The 27,376-nt window shown below is 31.6% G+C and overlaps 3 protein-coding genes across 3 annotated transcripts in view; 1 reads left to right on the plus strand and 2 right to left on the minus strand.

Moving 5' to 3' along the window:
- Positions 1-27,376, plus strand: part of znf385d (zinc finger protein 385D) — a 238,940-nt gene that overhangs the window by 8,790 nt on the left and 202,774 nt on the right. The window lies entirely within an intron of this gene.
- Positions 1,257-10,703, minus strand: nr1d2a (nuclear receptor subfamily 1, group D, member 2a). Its single transcript, XM_051132059.1, has 8 exons — positions 10,486-10,703; positions 7,886-8,098; positions 7,697-7,785; positions 6,135-6,279; positions 5,394-5,989; positions 4,030-4,215; positions 3,731-3,941; positions 1,257-2,428 (listed from the first exon to the last, which is right to left on the minus strand). Exons 1-8 carry the CDS (start codon positions 10,502-10,504, stop codon positions 2,232-2,234), a joined length of 1,656 nt encoding a protein of 551 aa, XP_050988016.1. The 5' UTR covers positions 10,505-10,703; the 3' UTR covers positions 1,257-2,231.
- Positions 21,836-27,376, minus strand: part of ube2e2 (ubiquitin-conjugating enzyme E2E 2) — a 33,596-nt gene continuing 28,055 nt past the window's right edge. Inside the window, exons 4-6 of the mRNA XM_051132066.1 lie at positions 26,664-26,796; positions 24,197-24,344; positions 21,836-22,656 (exon numbers count right to left, since the gene is read on the minus strand). Of these exons, the coding sequence (XP_050988023.1) occupies positions 22,559-22,656; positions 24,197-24,344; positions 26,664-26,796 (379 nt within the window). The 3' untranslated portion in view covers positions 21,836-22,558. The remainder of the gene's footprint in view (positions 22,657-24,196; positions 24,345-26,663; positions 26,797-27,376) is intronic.

The raw sequence follows: 27,376 nt of genomic DNA on the forward strand, positions 1-27,376 counted from the left end.
CCTATGGTTTCTTAATTAAACAATTTTAGAAATAATTTTGGAAAATGTTTGGAACATGTATATATATACATGTATATTTATTTTTATTTTTATTTTTTATTTTGTTTTGTTTTTGTTTTATTTTGGGCCTATCCTTAAATAGTTTTCCAAATTAAGCAATTTTAGAAATAATTTTGGAAAATATTTAGAATATGTATACAAATACAGTTTATTTTATTTTATTTTATTTTATTTTGGACATATTCTCTGTTTTCGTAATTAAGCAATTATAGAAATAAAAATAAAAATTATAGAAAAATTATAGAATATTGTTTGGAATTTGTATATAAATACATTTATTTTTTATTTTATTTTTATTTATTTATTTATTTATTTTTTAAATTTTGGACCTATTCTATGTTTTCGTAATTAAGCAATTTTAGAAATAATTTTGGAAAATATTTAGAATATGTATACAAATACGTTTTATTTTATTTTATTTTGTTTCATATATGTTTTTTATTTTACTTTGGACCTGTCCTATATTTTCCTAATTAAGCAATTTTAGAAATAATTTTGGAAAATGTTTGTAATATGTATACAAATACATTTTATTTTATTTTATTTTATTTTACTTTGGACCTGTCCTATATTTTCCTAATTAAGCAATTTTAGAAATAATTTTGGAAAATGTTTGTAATATTTATACAAATACATTTTATCTTATTTTATTTTATTTTATTTTATTTTATTTTATTTTATTTTATTTTATTTTATTTTGGACCTATTCTATGTTTTCGTAATTAAGGAATTTTAGAAATAATTTTGGGAAATATTTAGAATATGTATGCAAATACATTTTATTTTATTATTTTATTTTATCTTGGACCTATCCTATGTTTTCCTAATTAAGCAAATTCAGCAATAATTTCGAAAAATGTTTGGAATATCTATACAAATACATACAGTATGCAAATATGTAAATGCAAATGCGTTTGAGTGTGCTAAATAAACGTGAAGTGATAACAAGTATCTAATTTTTTAATTACCCAATTATTTACCCAGGCTACAAAGAGCTAATTGGCTTAAAACATCCAAATAATGCATTCTAGGATAACCACTTGCTGAATGAAATGTAATGAGGTCACATTACAGCGGTTTATAATGGAGACATTTATCACTGCATAACCCTTGCATATTTTTTACACGCTGTTCTTAAAGTAACAGAACGCCGCTTATTAGCGACCTCTAGTGCAAAAAAGAGGCATGACAGTAAATGACAAGTAAATATTTATTGATTTTTTTTCTTTTATAATGATATATTTCAAATAGATATACACAACTATACATACTGCACTGTTTTATAAGGAAACAAAAAAAACACGGACACACCAGAGCTGAACAAGAAAGCGGTACATCTTTTCCTGTCGGTTACAGGCTGAGAAATGTCCATATTGTCAAGCTGTTTCCATATGCATAGAGTAAACCGGGAGCAGCGCATCCCAAAATAACTGGGATTTTAACATCGTTTCCCTGCCCCGCGATCGTTACAGAGAAGAAAAATAACAAATGTTCCCCGTGTCCGTAAATGTGGCGAAAAGTGATAAGGCAATCTGTACAAACGTCGATAAATAAAACTCTTTCATAGTTTTGTTCAGGTCCACTATACACGTTTCCCGCTGCATAATGGAAGACTAATAACACCTCTCTGTATGTCATCTATAGAAAAATGCCATTTAAAGTGACTCCGCTGATAAATTACAACCGGACAGGCGGATATCCTCCGTCTGCGCACCGTTATTATGGTGTCGGGGGAGTCGAAAGCGCCCGATCTGTTCCTCGACACCTCGTGCAAAAGCATCGCCCCTGTTACACAGGTTAAAATGATGCCAACATGCTGCTAGCAACAGACATACATTCAGAAAAGAAAATTACATCAGATATATTTATATATATACAACACATAATCTTTTGGACAAGATACGACATAAAGCTGCTCTTATAGAAATAGCCATGCGTTTAGCAGCTATTGCACATAATGAAAAGATGATACGCCGCTGAGGAAGAGTCTAGTGTTTGAAACCTTCGCTTGTGCGTGATGAGCGAATCACAATGATCTCTAACGTAGCTTTAAAACCTGAACGATTCCAAATGCGCTTTTATATTCACAAAACAGTAAAAAAAGCCCGTTAAATACATTCAAGAGTGAAATATACAGCCCAGGTTGGTCAGACAGCGAGTTAGGAGGGGGTTTAGGGTTGGATTTTGAAGGCGAGCAGCTCTTCGGAGTGCATGTTGTTGAGCGAGCGCAGTTCGGGCAGCTTTAGGAGCAGCTTGGTGAAGACGGCCGCTTCGTTCGAGTGGTTTTTCATGATCAGGTTGCGAAGGGCTCGGATCAGCGTCTCCTGAAGGGCCTCCACGCCGTTTACGTCCTCGATGGCCGATCGGTCTGCGAAAAATAACATGCACAAAACTGATAAGTTTCACGAAAGAACCAACTGCAGACCACAGCAAATGTATACGTTGAAATTGTAATTATTAAAAGCAAAATCAATATATATAAAATAGTTGAAAATTCACTCAATATATGGTATATACAAATTGACTTTAAAATAAATTAATAATACAAATGATTAAAGATAAATAATATATTATATATAAATATATATTACTATAAAACACATAAACACTAAATAAATGATAAATAATTAAGTAACCAATTAATAATAATTTATACTGTATTCATATAGATGATTAAAAATGATTAATTATTAATAAATAATTTAAATAAATGTATATATATATATATATATATATATATATATATATATATAAAAATGTTTAATAATATATTCATATATACAATTAATAATAATTTATACTATTTTTAATTTAAATGATTAAAAAATTATAATTAATAAAAGCAAAAACAATATGTATAAATAAATAGTTCAAAATTCACCCAAGATGATGAATGCAGCCAGAGAAATTAAAACAAAAATAATTTTAAAATATATTAATATAAATAATTAAAATATGTTACATATAAAAGAATATTAAAAGCCAAAACAGTATGTATAAATAAATAGTCAAATAATAATACAATTATATAAATTTAAAAAAAAAATTATACTGTATTCATATAAAAATGATTAATTATTAATAAATAATTTAAATAAATTAAAATATATATAATATATATATAATTTATAATAATTTATTCATATAAACAATTAATAATAATTAATACTATATTTAAATGATTAAAAAAATATAATTAATACAAGCAAAAACAATGAATAATTAATTAATAATATAAATTATTAGTAATTTTTAAAAATGATTTAAATAATATAAATATAAAACAAATGTTTAAAGTACACCAATAAATAACTCAAATTTCACCCAAGATGGTGAACTGTTAAAATATTTATTAAATATTTATTTTAAAAAAATAGTATAAATATATAATAATAAATAGATTTCAAATAAGCAATTAATAATATTACTAATAATTAGTAATAATTAAATGAATCAATATATAATTGTATATATATACATATATACACACATATATATATATATATATATATATATATATATTAGAAATTGCACAACTTGCTGCCTATTATGTATTATGATTACTTTTAAATGAGCTTTTATTGTCTGTCTTAAGTTTACATCTTTAAGTTTGTGCTTTTGTCATTTTTACTGCACAAAATATGCATTTCTATGTTTTTGAAGAGCTCACCTGCAGACACCAGCACCACGGCGGAGAAGAGACTCATCTCTTCCTCATTGAGCTGCAGGGCTGAGAGTTTCTCGCTGAACTCGAACATGCAGTTGAGCAGCTCTCCGGCGCCCATGGAGCGCAGCAGGTCCACGCTGTACTTCCTCCCGCTCAGGAAGGTCACCGTCCGCTCTTTCACGTCGAACAACGACACGAAGCGCACCATCAGCACCTGCGCGGAGGGAAACGGATGAGAGCGTTAGGGGTCTGACGGACAGCTTATGCTGGCAGAAAATGCCTCGGGACTCGTGTTGCCTTACCTCGAAGGTTCCCGCCTTGAGGAGGTTGACCTGGTCGTGTTGGGAAAGATCCTGGAAGCCCGGGATCCGCTTGGCAAATTCCACGACTTCTCGTACGGCAGGGATGAAGCTCTTGGAAAACTCCTCCCAGATTTCATGACCGGGCTTGCAGGGGTCCACGAAGGGGGAAACGCTCATGGGACACACCTGAGAAAAGACCAACAGTCTCACATTACAACAGATATGCTTTCAGAGGCACTTTACAGCTAAAATAGCGTAAAACAGCTAAAGCTTTAATTGTGTGTTCGCCAAAAATATGTGTTAAAAAAAAAAAAAAATATATATATATATATATATATTTTAATTATATTATAATTTTATAATATATTTAAATTTATAATTTTAATTACATAATATAAATTAATAAAGTATAATAAAGTATTTTATAAAATTGGTTGAAATTATTTTAAAATTGTTAAAAGCAAAACAAATATGTTTTAAAAATAGCTGAATATAATTACAAATAAACATACCAAATTTACCCGAGATGGTGAACGCAGTTAGAGAAATTGTATATAAATTTATTTAAAATTTAGAAAAATTAATAATTAAAAAAATACAGAAATTATAAAAAGAATAGAGAAATAATTAATCATATAGCTAAAATAACATAAGTTAATCATATAAATGATTAAATGTTTATAATAAATGCAATTTTTAAAAAGTTCTTTCTATATAACTTTCTATATTTTAATGTAACAGTTTTTATATTTTTTTCTCAATGAATGAATCAATTTAATGTAATTAAATAACATACTCTTTATTTTAGTTTTTGTTTAATTTTTCTCAGTGAATTAGCTTTTATATTTTACATTTAAATTTGAATTTTAGTCATTTTGTGCTTTCCTCAATTTTTTTAAAAAATATTTTAGTATAAGCTTAAACGTATTTTATTTATTTGCCAAAGCAAAATTTTCATTTAAAGGTTTTTAGTCTAATATTTTAGATTTATTTCAATTAAAATAAATAAATAAATATTTAATAATTATTGAAAGCAAATCTAATAAATATTGGTAATACTTGTAATATTTTAATGTAACATTTTAAAATATTTTTCTCAATAAATTAGCTTTTATATTAAAATGTTGTTATTTCAATTTTAGTAATTTAATTATGTCAATTTTTTAAAAATATTTCCATTCAGTTTTAGTAATTTTAGTACTAATTTCAGTAAATGTATTTAAGTTATCTGTCAAAACAAAGTTTTTTTTTTTTTTACTTTTTAAAAATATATATATATATATATTTCGTTTTAGCTAACAACAACACTGATCCTCAGTTGGTATTGCTAATATTGATGTGTAAACATCAGAAAGGTCACTAACCAGGTGTCCTCTGTTTCCTCCAGTCTGGACTTCGTTCATGTTGTTTCTGTGGTAAGGCAGGTTTTCTGGGTTTCGATTGCACTGCTGGGTCACGTGATACGCGCTCACATGTTCCCTGTAAGGTCCAGTGGTGTTGTGCAGGTTGTCAGCGCTGCCGCTCTCGTTCCAGCGGCTCCAGCATTCCCGCGGCGGCTCCTCTTCCTCCTTACTGCTGCTGCTGAGCGTTTCGGAGCTGGCCGGAGATACGGACCCTCCACGTGGGGGTGAGGCGTACGCGAACAGGTCCTCGCGGGGAGCGCGTCCGCTGCTCGGCGCGTCTTCTTCCCCGCTGTCGGACGAACAGGACGATGCCGTGTCCATAGGAACGGCTGACTCCGAGTCGCGGGAGAGATCCGAGGAGGAGCGAGGCGAATCCGGTGGCGAAGGAGAGGAGGAGCTGGAGTCGCTCTGGCTGCTGTCGATGGCGCACGGGACGGTCTGCGCGCCGTGCAGCATGCGCTGCAGCTGACTGTTGTTCATCATGTTATTCATGGCCGTCTGCATCTCTAAGAGCATTCGCTGCTTCTCCCGTTTCGGGATGCGTCCAAAACGCACAGCTGAAAGAGAAATTGATTTGTTGCATTTATTTCTTCTGCTTTGAACTACTAGTCAACTAGTCAAGAAATGTAGTTGTGCAAGTCCTAAAGTCAACATCACAAAACCCTGACCTCATAAGGAAGACGGATATGACTGTAAACTCACCGTCTCGGGACATCCCGACAGATAAACACTTCTTGAAGCGGCACTGCTGGCAGCGGTTGCGGTTTATCCGCACAATAGTGCAGCTTTCTGTCTTTAGGCATTTCTTATACTGAATATTCTGCTGGATGCTTCTTCTGAAGAAGCCCTGTAAAAAAAAAAAAAAATCAAAGCAATTAATTTAGAAAATATATTAATAAATAGGTCATTAAAAAATAAATAAATAAATATAAATATATATATTTTTTTTGTTATTTTGTTGTGCTTTTTTTCCTATATTGCTTTATTTTTTATTTCAGGTTTAATTTTAATAATTTTGTGTTTAAACTTATTTCAGTTAGCTAAGTTAGATTTTTTTAATTTAAGTTATATTTATGTATATTTTTTTATTTTGTTGTGATTTTTTTATAATGCTTTATTTTTTTATGTTTTAATTTTAAATAAACACTTCAGTGTTTAAACTTATTTCTGTAAGCTAAGTTTTTTTATGATTTGTTTATTTAATATTTATATTATATTTTATTTTAACTTTATTTCAATAATTTTTAATAGTTTTAGTTGACATTAACCAGGGTTAATATATTTAACTAAAAGTAAAACCATAAAAAATGTTACTTAAAAATAAACATTAAATGAAATAAATTAAATACAAATATAAAATATATTTAATCTATTTCCCAATTTAATTTGATGTATTAACTGTAATAAAAATTAATAAAATAAATTATATTCTTTTATTATTTTTTATTTTGTTGTGCTTTTTTATATTAATTTATTTTTTATTTCAGTTTGTTTAAACTTATTTCAGTAAGCTAAGTTAAGTTTTTTTTTTTTTTTTTTTTTTCCTTTAACGTTTATCTAATATTTAAATGTTATTTTATTTCGGCTTTATTTCAACAATTTTTCATAGTTTTAGTTAACAGTAACCAGGGTTATACTTAACTAAAACCATAAAAATGTTAAAAATGTAAAAAAAAAAAATAATTAAATAAAAATATTATATATATTTTAGCTATTTCCCAGGGCAACATTTTTCATTTTAGTTTAGTTTAATTTGATGTACTAAAACTGAAATAAAAATAATGAAAACTATATAGATGTATTTTTTTTTTAATTCTAAAACTGACAAATACACGCAACTAAATTACTAAAAATTTAATTAAAATTAAAACAGAAAATATAAAAAAAAACTGAAACAAAATATTATTAAAAACTATAATAATATTCTAAATATTAATTTAAATTATTATTATTTTTAAAAAACTGTATATTAAATACTGTGAGTAAAAACACTGGTACTCAAATTCACCAAAAAAAAAGTGCAAAATGCACATTATTTTTTTAGCATATTGTTAAGCTGAGCACAAATAAAGTGTAATACGGTGCATTTTGAGATTGCATTTTCTGCAAAGTAAATAAAGTTTGACTTGACTTGAAATTATATATTTGCTGTAGAACTGAGCTAAAATGTTCTGAGCATGCCAATGATGCCTTAAAATGCTTCCTTACCTGCACAACACTAGGTTTTAGAACAGACCCAAAATATTAGAGACATATTTCCTTACCTTGCAGCCTTCACAGGCATGAACACCATAGTGGAAGCCCGAGGCGACGTCTCCACACACTTTACAAAGTAGCACCATCCCGTTAAGCTCTGAAAAATCATGTAAGAGTTAGTCATATCCATTGGACAAATCCTGCCTATTTTACACTGACAGTTGAATCACTTAAAAGCTTATTTAGCATTCACTTACTGGTGATGCTGCTCTTGGCAGCGAGCGTCTTGTCAGAAGCGTGTCCGCGTGGGTGTTTGGACAGCAGTCCGGCGGTGGGCAGGTCCGTCAGACGGCCCTGTTTGGTGGGCAGAGGCGGGGAGGATGAAGGGGAGTGGCTAATAGAGCTGTCACTCATGCAGGTCTCAGGGCTGGGGGCGGAGCTTGAGGAGCAGACGTAGGCTATCACGCCTCCTGGGAATGACGAAAAGAGGGAGCGTTTTAAAAATGCACACTCAGAAAACTTTTTTTTACCTAGTTGCCAACATTTCTCATTTTAGTTTAAGTGGATGTTTTTAAATATTAAAATAGTTTATTAAAAATAAAAATGTAAGGATTATGACCAATTAACTGAAATTAAAAGCTATTATGGAAACATCATTGTTACTAGAAATAAAACAAAAAATATTTTAATTAAATTTAAAAATATAAAATATAACAAAAATCAGGGTCAATATGGTTACCTTAAACCATTAAAAAAAAAAAAAATCACAGTAAAAAGTACACTTTTTTTAAGTTGCCAACATTTCTAATTTTAGTTTAAGTGGATGTTTTTAAATATTTAAAAATAGAAATTGTAGGATTATGACCAATTAACTAAAATTAAATCGATTATAAACACATAATTGTTACTAGAAATAAAATAAAAATTAACTGAATTAAATTAAAAAGTATAAAATACAAAATATTAAAAAACAGGGTCAATATGGTTACCTAAAACCATAAAAGAAAATTTAAAGTACACTTTTTAACCTAGTTGCCAATATTTCTCATTTTTAAGTGGATGTTTTTAAATATTTAAAAACAGAGTTTTTAATTGCTAATTGAAATAAAATAATTTGTTAATAAATGATAATAAAAAATAAGTTGTTTGTTAATGAAATAAAGTTAACTAGATTATATTTAAAAATATAAAATGTAAACTTTTTTTTTTATTTCACCTAGTTGCCAAAGAAGCATTTCTTATTGTATTTTATAAATATTAAAAATGCACACTTGAAAAAAATGTTTTTTATTGTCACATACCATACAAATACAGGAAAGATGTTCCAAATATGTTTTACTCCTGACAAAATTTGACGTTTCATTCACATATTGGATAACTGCATTATGTAAACTCATTTCCATAGGTGAGCTGGTCATTTGGTTATGAAGTCACACAAATATGATTGCATAAATGTTATCTTTTGTTGTTGACACAATTGTATAATTATATAATCTTGTGAAGTACACATGTTGGATGAACTTCCTCAAATTAAGACAGCTCATGACCTATTTATAGATGAATGAAACTACAGGATTAAGTTTAATTACACTAACCTAGTAAAGTAACACTACTATGATATACAGAAGCGATAATTATTTTGTATATCAAAAGCACAACAAAAGGCAGTACGACAATCAAATACAGTACTGTATTTTTCTTATTAGTGTCACATACAGCAGGTATGATATTTATAGTAGTCAACTGTACATAAGTACATAAACAAATAATAGATTTATCCAACTCTAAAAGCAGTTATGCATTCGCAAACTACATTAAAATGCACTGTATTTTTTTAAATGGCCAAGGGAGGTTATCTAACCATCAACAACCCTTCGTTTCTCAGACCCACCCACACGTGGACCTCTCATGTTTTGTACGGGAAGAATATCTAGGTCACTAGCTGTCTGCTGCCTCCTCACGTGGTACTGCAGAGAGTCTCAAGTCAGGGCAGTGTGCTAAATTATGCAATCGTCACGCTTCGGCCAATCAGAGACGAGGCGCCGCGCACGTCACGACCAATCAGCGGCTGAGATGCGCGTCCTAGTACACAGAGGCACATGGCTAGGCTACGAGAGCCATGTGAGCTGGAGCCTTCTAGTACTCGGAGTACTGAGTGCGTGTGACGTCACGGGCACTCCTAACCCACATACACAGTTTGACGTGCTTTACGCTGCAGCAGTGTCATGCAAGCAATGGAAAGCGTGTCAAAGGTGTTTTAAATCACAAGATTTGACTTATGAGTTCATGCAAAATACTAGATTTCATTCTGATGTCCTTTTAAAGTGTTTTCACTTCATGATGCCACAAACAGCGCAATAATAAATACATTTATACTACATCTGAGAGACTGTCTATCTATCCATATATATATATATATATATATATATATATATATATATATATATAAGCAGTTAAACTGTGAATGCAACAATGTATGCAAGTACAGACAGAAAATCTGATACATTTAATGAAATAATCCCTTTCTAATCAAGGGTTTTATAAGGTTTCAGCTCAAAAACAGCTATTTTGGCTGCTAAAATATGTGAGTACCCGCAAAAACATCTCTATAACATGTCTATGCCTTTAAAAATCAAATGCATATTTCATAATATTTTCAGTTTTACAATGACAGTTGAAATCCTGTATGCTACACCTATCAAAATAATAGGCTACATCACTGTAAAAATGTTGCAGTTGTAAACATTTTTTTTTTTTTACATAATAGAAGTAATGTTTCTAACCATGCTATATACTTACTAAATACATACGTTTATTTAAAAAATAAATAAATTAAGCAATACAATAACTGTGTTACCTTGCTTTGTTGATTCCATGTCTTTAGACTCTTTACAGGCTTATGTGTTCTAATTCAGTCGGTCAGTAATAATTCCAGCTCGACAGCTTTACGTGTAAGTTGTAGGTCTGTCGAACCTCAGATCCAGTGTGCGTTCGAATGCTTCAGCGTTCCATAGAAGCTCTCGAGTGTCGAGCGTCTCTCTCACAATGGAACGCTCAGAACTGAATGTTCTCTGGTTCGCGTTTCCGTGTGTGGCTCCGCCCCTCGGTGCCCGAGCTCGAGTCACGTTAACCCAGTGACACACTTTCACCCGTCCAGAGGCGGGACCCGAGCTCCCGGACCCACCGCTGCAACGTGAGGCGCGATTTTGAGAACATGATGTTTTTCTGGAACGCTGCCACTCCCCATTCAAAATAGCAACAAGGCCAGGGACTAATAGTGGGGAGCTGTTTAACATTTGTTAAAAAACGTAGTTTTTAATGCAGGCGAGTTAGTAGCATAGGAAAGTTTGACTTCAGTTGAAGTGTGGTGGCGTATGAACTATGTACTCAAGTTTGTTTTCCTTTTCTTTTTTGTTATAATCTAAATTTAAGAATGTTATTACATCAAACATAACAAAGTTATGTAAAAAGAGAAGGAATACATTTAAGTTACTTAATCATTTGAAGTTTACTCTGCAATAGAGTAATATGCTTGTAAACTTTACTACATATATGGTGCTATATGGTTCAAAAGATAACATATCTATGTATGTTAATACCCAAATGAACACAGAGAACTCAATACTTGGTATATAACACACAATGATTTTAACCATCTGTATGAATGGGTCATTTTGAGTGGAAAATGAACTCCAGATGTCACGAAACAGCAAGTTCCACTGAAACAACAGTAAAACTAGAAAACAGTGAAAAATCAACCTTATTAATTATTCATGATGGAAACACCAGTATCATAACTTACTCAAGGAATCCTTGTAAACAAAACAAATAATTCCAAGAAAAATACTTATAAGTTCAATCTTTCATTTCTACAAGCTTAAATTTAATACTGAAAAAAAATCATGCTTGAACTGATTTAATGTAAAAAAAAAAAAAAAAAAAAATAGCAAAAAAATAATAATTGCATTTCCGTAGTATTTACTTCACCAGAGTCATTTAATGTTACTTATGTATTTAAAAGTAAAAAGCGTTTTCCTGCATGTTTCGCTTTTGAAAGTCACGTAAGTAATAGTAAATTACTATTAAAGGTGATTTAACTTTATAATAAGTTCTTTTTATTTTAAATATTTGTAATTTGATCATATTCTGAGTTCACACTTGAGTAAGTTTAACTCCACAAGAACGAATGAAATTAAATGAAATGAGATTAAAATCAGAAACAGAATTACTAGAGGCATGTGCAATAATTAAAAGGTGAACATGTATTAATAAGCAAGTAAAAAAAAGTTTTTTAATTAAAAAAAAATATTATTTGATTATTATTTATTCAACTTAATGTTCATTTGTTGAACATATTAATAAATGTTATTTTTCCACCTATTTTGGTTTCATTTTAAGCAAGAAATATAGTTTTTACGCATTCGTTGAGTTAAATAAAATTTAAACCACCCACTGCAGTCACTGGGTTTGTCAATATTTCACTCACAGCAACGCAATTACAGTAACATGAGTTACTCATGTTTTTTTTTTTTTTTCTTTACTCATGCCTAAACTAATTTAAAGTACAATTACATTTCTGTAGTATTTACGTCATCACAGAGTCATTTTATTCCACTTAAGTATTTAAAAAGTGTTTTGCTTTTGAAAGTCACATAAGTAATAGTAAATCACTATTAAAGGTGATTTAACTCCAAATTAAGCACTTTTTAGTCGTTAAATATTTGTTTATTCATTGATCATCAACTGTGTTCACACTTGAGTCAAGTTTACTTATCTCCAGAACAAATGATTATAGTTGTGTACAAATACGGTTTCTGTGATTTAATGGATGGTATTCTCTATCTTCTCTTGGGAGTGTGATTGGACTGCTAGGTGTTTGTTCTGGGTGGTTTCTAGAAGGGTTGGGTAAAACTCATAGAAAGAACAGACTGTTTCAAGGTTTCAAATGAACCAAAAAAACGGAACATTCCATGCCACAGTTCAAAACCTTTTGTCCATGTAAATTAGTTGTTTTTTTGCATTATCCATCTATCTGTCTGTGTCTATATATATATTTTTAATATATTTTATATCTAAAGTATATACATTTTATATCTAAAATATTATATATATATATATATATATATATATATACAGCTAACTAACACAATAAAACACAATAAAAACATGATGAAATAAAAAAAAAACATGATTTTTTAAAAAGAAAAAAAAAAAAAACCCTGAGTTATCTGGTTTTGCAAATAAACTCTTCATATATATATATATATATATATGAAGCATTGTCTATATAATATAATGTCTATATACTGTAATACAATACAAAATACAAAGCCTTGTCTGAACGTTTTAGATAGAACACTTGACAGAACAAATGAACGAATAAACAAACAATAGATAGATAGAACAAATGAACAAAGAAATAAATGATAGATAGATAGATATAGATAGATAGATAGATAGACAGACAGAGATAGATAGAAAGATTTAATTTTAATTAATTATGTCAGTTTTTGACCTAGTTTGGTTTCATTTTAAGCAAGAAATATAGTAATTTTTACACATTAGTTGAGTTAAATAAAACTACCCAGAAGGTTGGGTTAAACATTTAAGCCGACCACTATGTCAAAACAACTCAGTCGGTGGGTATGTCCATATTTCACCCACAGTGTTGGGGTCATGCATTACAAGTAACGCGAGTTACGTAATCACATTAGTTTTTTTAAGTAACAAGTAGCACATTTCTTATTAATTTACAAGAAAATACCTGTGTTACTTCTTCAAAAAAGTAATGCCAGTTACTTTGTTTTATCATTGACTGACTGACAGCTCTCCTGTTCCAATGTTGAGGGAAATCGGGGGTTAAGTGCAGAGGCCAACTCAGAATATGCTGCAAAGCCTTTTCTAATAACGTGCTAGTCAGCAAGTTCAGCGGCTAAATGCGCTAAATGTGGCTAAAGTAAACTATCTCTCAGAGCAGCTGTTCACTCCACAGAGAGAAGAGAGGGGCGGGGCGAGCAGAGCTTATTAACATTTAAAGGAACAATCCATCAGAATGGGATGATTTTTGCAGAGCTCATTTTGACAAGATAAAAAGGGTGTTGTTTTACGCAACCATTGAGAATTTTTAACCAAAGTATATTATAGACTTTTCATTAAGACCCTGAAGAATCATATCAACTTGTGGAAAATGGGCATCCGCTGACCAAACCAAATTGTTTGTTTAGTCAACTCAAATACCTAAGTTTTCACTTAGATATTATTATATTATAACAAATTATTTTAAGTTGACTCAACAAATTGTTATCATTATTTTTTTTTTTTTTACAGTGAACATCCTTAATGTATTAAATCCCATTGTATTAACTAATGTAACTTCGATGATCCAATTCAACCATACTAATAAACAAAAAAAGACCTTAGACTAACGTTAATAAAGTTAAACGAACATTTGTGCTTTATTTTTTAATTATTGCTGAAGAGTTTTGAATTTTTTTTCTCTTCTGTACAGATTCACATTTTCTTCAGCCTGAGGCTTATTCATTTCACTTTTGGTGTGAAAGAGCTTTTACATTTGCCAAAAATGAAACTTTTTATATTAAAAACTAACAAGCAAGCCTTGCCCAGATATTAAAAGTAACACAAAAGTAACGTAACACATTACTTTACACAAAAAGTAACTAAGTAGCGCAATTAGTTTCTTTTTTAGGGAGTAATGCAATATTGTAACACATAGTTTTCACAACACTGTTTACCCAACACTGGGTTGTTTTCAACCAACACTTTTAAAAAAAAAGGTTCTTTATTGGCATCAGTGGTTCTATGAAGAACCTTGAACACCCATTTCAATGCAGAAAACGTTCTTTAGATTTTTAAAATGTTCTTCAAAATGGTTCTTTTAGGAACTGTTCACTGAAAGGTTGTTTGGGGAACCAAAAATGGATCTTCTATGGCATCAGTGCAAAAACACCCTTTTGCAACCTTTATTTTTAAGACTGCAGCATTTTTATGTGAGTGTATATGTAAATAATATTTATGCTGTAACACAGAAATGACATTAAATTAATGTATTCTTTTTACCCATAAAATGCCGTATCTCGTTTTTCCTTAGTTCCTTTATTCAGCTGTTTGCTAAGCTGAACTATACTTTTATGGCTGCTAGGACAGCATAATGTATATGGCCTGTATACGACAAGATCATAAATATGGATACAATGCTTTTGCAACAGTGGTCATAAATTCAATTGATTTCCAAGATATAACCTGATTTAACAAGTGAAGTGTCTCCTCTAGAAAGGCACATATTGTGAAGTACACACTGCACAGTCAGAACATTTTTCTTTTGTCAGATCACTGATTTAAAAAACACTGGGACATAATGTCCTGTGCTGTACAAACCCATGAAAAGTAGAGGGAGGTGTGGTTAAGTATGTCAGATGAGCTGCTAAATTTAACCATTTTGTTCAGTAGGTCTACAGGATGTAATTTAACCATAATCTATGAAATATTAACCAGATCTTGATCGTCATCTCAGATATATGACCCTATAATCCACATATCTAAGACAGTGGTAGACTCTTAGAGAGGATGGTTATAAATTTACAGAGATTTTTTTAAATGCTTCGCATTTTGATCCTTTTATGACAGTCTGTATTCTGTATTCAGAGGCTGTTTTATCAGGATCTCCACCCGGATCACTGACTCACTGCGGTAAGACATAATTGAAATGTTCCCATTAGAATCATCACCGTAAACAGCCAGTCATCTGCTGACATCTAGTGGACAAGCTAGATCTCTACAGTCATTCTCAAATGAGTGAACATATGGAAAACAGGTGATTCATTCTCAAAAGCTGCTGTTATTAGGACTTTGGTTTGTTTAAACAGCTCATCTCATGTAAATTATTTAGTAAATTATATTACTATTATTTGTTCTTGTTAACGTTTATGAAAAGATTACACATTGTTGGAATCATAATAATTAACGAAACAGCAAGTTCCACTGAAGCAACCATAAAACAGTTTAAAACTAGAAAACAGTGAAAAAAAATCAACCTTATTAATTATTCATGATGGAAACACCAGTATCATAACTTACTCAAGGTATCCTTGTAAACAAAACAAACAATTCCAAGAAAAATACTTATAAGTTCAATCTTTAATTTCTACAAGCTTGAATTAAATACTGATATAGAATTTAATCTTCAAAAAAAAAAAAAAAAATCATGCCTGAACTGATTTAATGCAAAAAAAAAAAAAAAAAAAATAAATAAAAATAAATAAATAAATAATAATAACAATAGTTGCATTTCCATAGTATTTACTTCACCACAGAGTCATTTAATGTTACTTATGTATTTAAAAGTAAAAAGTGCTTTCCTGCATGTTTTGCTTTTGAAAGTCACATAAGTAATAGCAAATCACTATTAAAGGTGATTTAACTTTATAATAAGTTCTTTTTAGTCATTAAATATTTGTAATTTGATCATATTCAAGTTCACACTTGAGTCAAGTTTACCTCCACAAGAATGAATGAAATTAAACAAAATGAGATTAAAAGATTACACGTTGTTGGAATCATAATAATTATTAAATATGCATGCTAATAATAATACAACATGAATTTGAGTCTCAGGCTGTACTGAAAAGCTGCGAATTCCTCCCCTTTTAAAGCCTTAAAATAATCGAATGCAAGTAAATTAATTACATTGATCGTGTAACCTTTTTAGGTCCTTCAGTCAGAAGATAAAAAGTAATAACTTTTATTTTTGTGTTATTTATATAATATAATATCGTTCATTAATATTTTGAATTATTTTAAATATTTCTATATTGTATTTTTTAAAGTACTTCTACTTAACCTTATTGATTTCAGTTAGACAACATTTCTAATATTTGTTTTTAGTTTTTTAAAGATTTTTTCCATCTCAAATTTCAAATTTATTTCAATGACTGAACATATTTTTTAATAAAATTAATTAAAATTAAAATTAAAAATGTAATATCTGTTTTACACACTGCTGTATGGCTTCAGAAGACGTATTTAGAATATATAATATCATTTTTTAATATAATATTTTATTTACAATATGGCGCAGGAGTCGTATGCACGACTTGACTTCTAGTAGCGTATTTATTTATTTATTTATTGAGCTTGACAAAATAATGTCACGAGAGAAAGATAAGGAAATAATCACATCATTTTCATTTTAAGGTGAACTGTTCCTTTAAGACAGCTGTCTGTAATAGTGAATACATATAAACAGATTCGGCTAATTTGAGAGAATGGCGAAATTTGACATTTTGTGATTTGGGGCGTGAAATTAGCAATGATAAGCCAACCTTTTGGCATTTGCAGTGAGTACGGATTGTTCATGCAAAACCCACAACAGCTGATAGATGTGTGTAATATGTGTGAAAGGTTAGTCTAACATACAAGACACTGAAGTCATTATCATATCATATTACATATCAAATGAACTGTGAACTCCTGACTAACATAAAACACCAAATGAACCGTTTCCCATTCTTATCACTGTAATCAGGACATAACGACATTGTATGACTGATAACCTTTTGACTAACGTAAACTGAGATCATACGATAAAGAATTGTAGGTTAATTGTTTAATAAACCATAAGCTAATTGCTTATCCACAGACTCATTTTACAGCTAACTGCTGTTTTAGGCACTATTTTGACCATGATAAAATTCAATGAATAATTACATTTTAAAACAATAACAATTACAATAATATTAAAAACTAGATGAGTAAAGTTTGAGAACAAACTTTAGGTTGGCTTGAGAAAGCCTAGCCTGAAAGTTTGAAGCAGCTGTAAGAGTATGAAAGCAGCTAGCATCATTTAACACATTGCTTACATGATTTAACATGTTGTTAACATGTTTTAGCATGAGTAGCTTGTTGCTTGTATTTTTATAGGCTGATTACAATGTTGTTAGCATGATTAGCATGTTGTTAGCATAATTAGCAAATTGCTAAAATGTTGTTACCATGATTAGCAAGTTACTAGCATGTTTCTAGCCTGATTAACATGTTGATAGCATGTTTCATGCATAATTAGCATGCTACTAGCATGTTTCTAACATGGCTAACATGTTACTAACTTGTTAACTTGACTGGCATGTTGATAGCATGATTAGCATGTTACTAGCATGTTGCTAGCAAGATTAGCAAGTTACTAACATGATTAGCATGTTACTAGCCTGTTGCTAGCAAGATTAGCAAGTTAGTAACATGTTGCTAGCATGTTGCTAGCATGTTTCTAACATGGTTAGCATGTTATTAACATGTTGCTAGCATGATTAACATGTTACTAGCACGTTGCTAACATTTTTCTATCATGATTAGCATGTTACTAGCATGTTGCTAGCATGATTAGCAAGTTACTAACATGTTGCTAGCATGCTGCTAACATGTTTCTAACATGGTTAACATGTTATTAACATGTTGCTATCATGATTACCAAGTTACTAGCATGTTGTTAGCATGATTAGCAGTATGTTACTAGCACGTTGCTAGCATGTTTCATGCATAATTAGCATGTTACTAGCATGTTTCTAACATGGCTAACATGTTACTAACTTGTTGTTAACATGTTTCTAGCATGACTAGCATTTTACTAGCACGTTGTTAACATGACTGGCATGTTGAAAGCATGATTAGCAAGTTACTAACATGTTGCTAACATGTTTCTAACGTGGTTAGCATGTTATTAACATGTTGCTATCATGATTACCAAGTTACTAGCATGTTGTTACCATGATTAGCATGTTACTAGCACGTTGCTAGCATGATAAGCAAGTTACTACCATGTTGCTAACATGTTTCTAACATGGTTAACATGTTATTAACATGTTGCTAACATGATTACCAAGTTACTAGCATGTTGTTACCATGATTAGCATGTTACTAGCACGTTGCTAGCATTTTTCTATCATGATTAGCATGTTACTAGCATGTTGTTAGCATGATTAGCAAGTTACTAGCATGTTGCTAACATGATTAGCATGTTACTAGCATGTTGCTAACACGATTAGCATGTTACTAGCATGTTGCTAGCATGATTTAGATCGCTAGATAGATTAGAAATATTAGAGTGGAAGCTTAAATGAGTCTAAATGGATTAGAAATAGTACATAGAAGAGAAGCTTGATTGAGCCTCAAGGGATTCTGGGAGTTTAGATTTGAATTTTGTCAGTTGGAGTTTGAATAGTGTTGCTCATTTGAACATTCCGTCAATGTAAGTCTATTGCTGCGTCCGAAATCGGATACTTCCCTACTATATAGTACGCGAAAAACAGTATGCGAGGCGAGTGGTATGTCCGAATTCATAGTATTCGAAATTCAGTAGGCGAGAAGTACCCGGATGACCTACTGCTTCCGCCCGAATTCTGTAGTACGCATACCATGGACACTTTCCTATCCCATGAGGCTCCGGGAGAGGATGCGTTGTATTCGAAAAATGGCGGAAGGTGGAGACGCGGCTCATTTCAAGTGTAAGTACCTCAGGAAAAAACGTTGTTTATTGTGATTAAATTACACTTGTTTAACACAATCTAAATAAACGGATGACTTATTGAAAGTTTAAACATTGTAAATCGAAACGTTATTTGACAAATAATCTAGAAGCTGTCTACGAAGCCGTGATCTGCGAGCAGCTGACCAACGCCTTCTCTGAGCTGTCTGTCCAATCAACATTAAAACGCCGAACATTGCCGGTGCTGGTGTTCGTGCAGTGGAGCAGTCTCTTTAAATTTTCGCGCTGTTGTGACGACGCATGACACGTGACAACATCAATATGGCGGATGTAGTACGTCCGAATTCCATTCATACTACCCACATTCATACTATATAGAACGTACTTTTTAACGGTCGGGTAGTACGTTCATATTTAAATGTAGTACCTACTTAACCAGTATGCGATTTCGGACGCAGCATATGGGATTTTTGGTGGTTTTGATAGTCTGGTTTACGAAAACTATAAGCCGGATCAGTCTGAAAAGATACAGCACACCGAGTCAGACCAGTCTGAAAATCTGGGCTGAGTTTGGTGGTTCTAGCTTGAAAGCTCTAGGAGAAGACAGATACCAAAATTTGGCTCAGAATAACAATAATATTCTTAAATAGTACGTAGATCATGTTTTCAGGCTTTCTCAAGCCAACTTAATTTTCGCTGTGATATTTTAACGGTTGCTGAGCGGCATGGCAACGGCGCGCGGTCTCAGGTGCTCATCCAATCAGAATTAAGAGCCGGTGTTGTGCGTTTTATACGTTTTAGCTTAGCTAAGTATGCCTTTTAGTCAAACGTCTCGACTAGTTTGATGTAATACTTTATATACACATCTGTAAACACTTCCATAACTGCTGTAATGACACCTCTTCAATGCGAGAGTGAGAGTGAATTTTGCTGGAAAGACGACAAACACTTGTAAGTTAAGACGAAAAAACTGACTAAAAATAAGTAACAAAGTTCAGCTGTCTAGTCGAGTGTGACTATGAAAAACAATTCAGGGTGGATTTATTTCAATTTCTGTATGTACACAAACCTTAATGATACTGAAAATTACCTTTATTGACCAGATATAAATAACACACAGCTAATTCGACGTACGTTTAGGTTTTGTGACAACATGCCCCTCTTGGAAGTACCGGTACACTAATTTGCTTAAAAATAATGGACAAGTATTAAAAACGTTGCCTGGATTATGAAAACCACTTCTAAAAGTCTCAGTGTGCTGTTGTCTGTGCTTTTTCTTACAGGGAGTCGAGCACCTCCTCAAGCAGAGATTCACAGGAGATCAGATCCTCAGGAGAATAGGTAGAGATCAACTCTGATTCATTTACTTGTAACCTACTTTTGTACTGAACTTTTCCAGTCTTCATTTTAACACTAAACAAGGCTCAGTGATTGAAATGGGGGAAATTGCGCACAATTTGTTTCTTAAAAAGCTGCAGGTTTGCTGCGTTTGTTTGTACAGTTGCACAATTATTATTGTTAAATAATGTACGTCTTGTTATAATATTTTTCTTAAATATAATTTTACAATATAATTTAACAGTATTACAGTTATTTTGTTAAATATATATATTTTTTATTCATAACTTGCAATTAATATTATTAATAAAATTGCAATATTATTGTTATTATTATTATTTTTTATTTCAGATTTAGTTTTTGTAGTTTCAGTTAGCTGCCAAGGCTACATTTATGCTTATATTATATTTTCATATAATTTAACATTTTATTTAAACTTTATTTCAAGCAGCTGCTCAAAAATATATTGATATGAATAAAATAATAATAACAATAATAATATTTTATTACAAATGACAAAATTAAAATTATAATAATTTAAAAATAAAATATTTTTTTTTAAATAAAATATTAAATAATAGGGGAATAGGGGAAATAATAGGGGAAATTTATGCATGTTAAGCTCCAGATCTCTTATCTGCTTTGTGTTTAATAAGGTTTAAAATTGGTGACTTTGCAAAACACATGAAAATAATTTCCAGACACTTTTCAACTCTCAAAAATCCACATCTGCATAAAAATAAATGTTGCAAATAGTAGAAAACGTAGGGTGCCATTGCTTAGTGGTTGCAGACCTAGATCTGATAACCAAAAGATGTTTGCCAGAATAAGTTTTCACATTTTTATATGTAATATATAACCAGAACTCTTGCATGACACATTTATTAGATAAAACCAGTTGAAGTTTAAATGCAAGATATAATGCTAGTTTTTTATCTCTGCATTTGCATTAAACCGGCATAAAACTCAAACAAAATTAGACAGTTTTAAAAAAATAAATAAAAATAATGATTACTTCTTAACCAATATGGATAGCGAGAGCAGGGCAGATAATGCTGGATATATGAAGTATAATACAAAAAATTAAGATGGCAAATACTAAGAATAGTAGAATTGTTGACTTCTAATATAAGTTTTACCACTTTAAATGTTTGAAAAGAAAATCTTTTCATGCATGACTTCCAATGCATCTGTTGACAAGGCTGTCAAATTTTGAAACACCTCTGATCAGCAAATCAGACAGTTATCAGCCAATTCAGGCAAACCCGAGTGGAAAAAAAAAAAAATTATATATATATATATATATACATAGGAACAAAGGAAGTCATGTGTAACACTAGCGATAAAAATACATGCATTGAACATACAAGAAATGACAATTCAGCCACAGTGTTTATTTATGGTGTTTTTCATGAAGCAAGTGCACAACAGTCCATTCTGGCCAGAGGTGGCATGTAGCAATATGTACACATTGTTTTTTTTTTTTCTTTTCAATTTTTTTAATTCACAAGCAAGCCTATCGTAGAGTGGCTGCCATGACTTTAAAAAATACATACAAACAAAACAAGAGGGCAGAGTTTGGAGTTGAAAGGATGCGACTGGTCATCCGGTTACATGCATGGAAATCTTACTGAATTCTAACAAAAGGAGAGAGAGGAGAAAATAAAGAAATACACTATACGCTGATGAGAAAAAAAACAAAGTAGTTCATAAGCTGTATTTGTTCCTGATGCCACTTAAAAAGAAAGGATATACATACAATAAGTTGAAGGACAATAATAATAACAATAATAATAATAATAATAATAATAACAATAGTATTCCTTTTCTCCTAAGGTAATTCAAACATTCAGATAATTGGAAAATAAAGTCCCAATCTACTCTTTGTATAAAAAGAAGCTTTCAAGTCAACAAGGAACAAAGGACAGTTTCTTCACAGAAAGGTCTACAGGAAGTTGGAAGGAAGAGGGGCCAGATCTATTGTTGCACTTGGTGAGTGTGCTTTCAGCAGACGGGGAGAGGTAGAGGCACAGTAGGGCTGAGGGGGGATATAGTGTGTGTTTGTGTCGAGGAAGGGAGCGATACTGTACGGCACGCTTTATGTGGCGTATCTCTTCGTCCACTGTTTAGCTATTCTGTCATGTTCCGTTCTGTTGGTCAAGTACTGTGTGGCGATGCTCCCAACCAGAGGATCCGCTGTGGACACAAGAGCGCGGTCATCAGCACGTTAATCGACCACACACAAAAAACATCTCATCTGCCATTTAGGGGATAAACTACTGCTCATACTTAGAAGGGTAATGATTTGAACACAGAGGGCTAGACAATTTGAGGGAAATATATATATTATATATTATTATTATTATTATTACTACTACTACTACAACTAAACTAAAAGAAATATTATAAAAATATCTATTGTAATAATTTACTGTGAAATAAAATGTAATATTAAAACATTCCTAATACATTATATAATAAAAACAATATTACTATTAATAATAATAACAACTTAATACATTCTTTAAATATTATTATTATTATTATTAATAATAATAATAATAAATATTGTTATTGTTGTTAATATTATTACTACAAATAATAAAATTATCCTTAATATAATAATGAAGTTTATTTAACAACAACAATGAACTATTAATATTATATAATGAGTTTTGTTTAATAACATAACATTATATACTTTATTATTATTACTACTACTACTACTACAAAAAAAAATTACAATACAAAATATTGTTATACTTTAATGTTAAAAACAACTAATATATTGTAATATAATATATTCCTTAAAATATGATGATTATTATTATTATTATTATATTTATAATTTAATAATAATAATAATAATAATAATAATAATAATAATAATAATACATTTTAACACCAATAAATTATTATATAATAAGAGTTTTAATAATATAAACAACAATAACATTATTTTATACTTTATTATTATTATTACTATTAAACAAAAATATTACACAATACAAAATATTGTAATACTTTACTTTTATGTTTAGTAGTAGTACTAATAACATTATTAAAGCAGTTTTATTATATTTTGTTATTATATTTTTAAATTATTTTTATTTTACAGTAAAATTACAATATTTTGTTTTAAGCAATACATCTTATTTTTTGGAATCAAAATGTATTTTGATGACAGAAATTTGTTTAATATTTTAATGTAATAGTAGTAGTAGTAGTAGTAGTAAAAAAAATTACATGAAATATTGTGTAAAATATTCTGTAAAATAAATTATTTAATATTTAGGAAAAACATAATAAAGTTTATTAATAATAATAATAATAAGAAAAATAAGTTAGAAGAAAAATAAGGATAGGAAAATAAGTTAACTTGATAACCTTAAAAAATATGGAAAATTATAATTTATGGTTGTTTTGATGTCTTCATTTTAAAACGTTAAATTATCAAGCTATAATTTTGGTGGAAAACTGCAGGGAGCCCTTAAAGTTTAAAAGTTCACTTTAAAACATGATGCATATATTTAATTAAATTGCAGCCTTCGTGATTTGATAACTGCACTAAGCCATATCACGATTCAGTATTATTTCAATTATTCATACAGCTCTACCCCTAACTTTTGCATGCAACTCAGCCCGCACCGTTTGTGCTACAGACATGAATGATGCCTCAAATCACACAACTAGGTTTTACATCATCAGACAAACATATTATGTGTTTGGGTCTTACCTGGATTACAGTCTGTGAGTAAAGAGCAGATGGACAGCAGCACCTTAGAGATGGTGAGGGCAGGACTCCAGTTGTCCTTCAGGATGTCCAGACAGATCACGCCCTGACTGTTGATGTTACAATGGTAGATCCTCGTACGAAACGTTACCTGGAAAAGAAAAAACACATTGAAAAGCTGACTGATATTGAGGTCTTGAGGCCATCTTTAATTTGTAGAATGAACAGTTTGTTTAAAATGAAGCTGCCTGCAAGATGGGTAACTGTGCCGTGGAAATTGCAAATTTCATGTGTGTTCGCACTGTTTGAACAAATCCTTTTAATCAAACACCATGAATTCTCCTCCTGAATCAATTTCAGTAGGTAATATCTGAGGTTATGCCACACTAAAAGTACTTTATACGCAGGAAACCTGTTTCTGTATGAACTAAACTAAAAAAAAGCAGCCTCAGCATGTTCAGTGTGTGCGAGACATCTGTGCAAGAGCCCGAGGCTTTCAGGGCGAACCTTTAATGGACCTTGACATTCCTGGCCTTGAGAATCATGACAGTTTAATTGCCACCAGAACGACTTCCTCTATCCTGTCTACCTACAAACCCACAAAAGCTTGGAGAACAAATGAATATAGGACATAATGTGACCATCTCTAAATGAACATCCTGCTTTACAGGGGGTTTAGAGACAGATTGGAAGGGGCGTTAAAGGACAACGACAGAGACGCACGGCCCCTGGGGAACCGCGCTGCTGAGGGGGGCTGGGATGATAGAGAGACAGAATAAAATGGCCCTTAAGTCACTGACAGAAAACAGGATGGCCTGTGAAGAAGGTTCATGCACTGTTCAGATCTGAATTGAGGTTTTAAATTCCATTTCAGGTTCAGAATCTGAGGCTGTGTTTACACTAGTGCGTTTTCATATTAAAACGCATAACTTTTGCTATGATTACACCTGTCGTTTACAATACTCCAGCATTTTCGGCCCTCGAAAATAGACACTTTTGAAAATGCTGCAGCCCCTGTTTTAGTTTGAAAAGTCTGGGGTTGCGTTTCAGTGTAAACGGACCAAAACGGAGACTTTTGAAACTGATGGCGTGGCTGTGCTTTGCGTATCTTGCAGACCGTGTGAATAATAACGTCATGCTCATTGTCGTACCCATAGATATGTATAGGTAGATGCCCCATTTAGCACGTAGACGCGTCCATCTAAATTATAGAGCATCTACCTATACATATCTATAGTTGTACCTGCATGAATGGTCATTTGACATGCGTTTTCGGTTGTGTAGTGTAGACAGATCGTTTCTGAAACGCGGTGAAAACGCCAGTGTAGACGAGGATTGTTTTCATTTTAAAATGGCATTTGTGCGCATTTGTGGCTTCGTCCAAAAGCTCTAAACTGCTGGCTTCGGAGCAATTCTTCTTCACCTCCTGGTTCCGGAGGTACCTTCTTTTGATCGAATTTTGAATGCAGCATAGATGTATCCTTCGCTGCTATCGATTTCCCACAGTCCCGTGCAAGTGCGTCATATAAGGCGTCATATAGGCTATATAAATCAAGATATTCTGGTGAAATTAAACTTGTTACTTTATACAATAGATGAGATTTTGACCATGATATACTTATTAGTATACTTATTAGTATTAGTGTAGATAGCATAATAAATAATGTTGTTTGTAATAATAGAATGTGAACTCCAGAGCGTCAGCAGATTTACACAATATTTACTCAATGTGCTCAAAACGTTGTAACACTTAACCTATATAAAAAGGGGCAAAATAGTAAACACTTAACCTATGTAAAAGTAGCAGAAATAAATATATATATATATATATGTTTACATTCCAAAGAGTTCTGTTTTATCAGCACCATAGTGGAAAATGAAACCATATCCTTGCTGGCTGGCCCGGATCGGCACGGAATGGAACGGTTAAGCAAAGAGAACGGTTCAACCCGATAGCGGAAAAGCGGCTTTAGTTGCCGTAAGTGTGATGTCAAAACGGACCGATCACCGGTCCAGGCTGATAATGCGGAAGAACGGCTAATTCCAGTCCCTGGCCACTCGATTGGTGCATCTCTAGTAAATTTCCAAATGCTTTCAAACGAGTTATTATTAGAAAAGAAGCAAATTAGGCGCTAGAACCACAGGTCAGTATATCTATAAATAACATTCAAACCCGTTCAAAATAAAAGTTTGGTAACATTCAACACTCACATAACAGAGAGTGCATAGTTTATCAAGATAAGAAATGAAACACTGAAGGATAGGAAAATAAGTTAACTCCATAACCTTAAACTCTAGTGTTGAATGTAACTCAAGTCCTCAAACACAAATGAAAATACCCTGACCTGTTACAGTGTAAAAACATAAAATGTGCATTTGGCATCAGGCAGACCTGCTCTTTATATACATCAATGAAAACCCATATCAGTCATTCTCTAATTTCAATGCATATTCGTATTTCTTTTCCTACCTTGGGTGGTTTAAATGGGTAGTCAGGTGTAAATGCAATGTCAAGGAAAAAGACCCCTCCTTCATACACAGAGCCCGGTGGTCCTAAAATAGTTGACCTCCATTCATAGATGTTGTCTCCTTTGGGACCGGCACTGTTGATGGAACAAAGAGAAGAGATTTTAGAAGTTAAACAGGGGCTGACCGGCCATTCCAGGAAAATAAATCATCATTTATTCATGAGTCAAACACCAAGAACACATTTATTCATGAGTCAAACACCAAGAAAGAACAAGACATTGCAGACACATCAGCACTGGCCTCATGCTAATGGGGACAAATCATGGAAAACCAGATGGTCTGTCTCTCCACTGACCATTTATGGAAGCTAATAGTCTTAGATCTTGCCAACTACCTCAAGATAGCATGCATTAGAAGTGCATTTAAGAGAAAAACAAATAATAAAATGCTGTAGAGGTCACAACCAAGTAGAGATAATTTACCAGGCTTAACAGGCTGCTTTAAAATATATTGCTTGTACTGGTCAGATTGGCTCAAAATGACGAACGACCCTTTTAAAGATAATCTAGATACTTCAAACATGCCATTTTAATGTGATAAAGATCACTAAGAAGCACTTAGAAATCTAAGAAACAATGTCTCGTTTATTAAAACACTTGACTATTCCTCTGACTGTGATGTTAATAATACATAAAATAAGTGTAAATTCACGCT

The sequence above is a fragment of the Labeo rohita genome, chromosome 16 (assembly GCF_022985175.1).
Source record: "Labeo rohita strain BAU-BD-2019 chromosome 16, IGBB_LRoh.1.0, whole genome shotgun sequence".
Classification (NCBI taxonomy): Eukaryota; Metazoa; Chordata; class Actinopteri; order Cypriniformes; family Cyprinidae; genus Labeo; species Labeo rohita.

Coding starts and splice junctions, on each gene's coding strand:
- nr1d2a (XM_051132059.1), bottom strand. Junction 7,786..7,885: donor TGCCAAGAGCAGCATCACCA/GTAAGTGAATGC, acceptor ATGATTTTTCAG/AGCTTAACGGGATGGTGCTA. Junction 4,216..5,393: donor GAGGAAACAGAGGACACCTG/GTTAGTGACCTT, acceptor GTCTTTTCTCAG/GTGTGTCCCATGAGCGTTTC.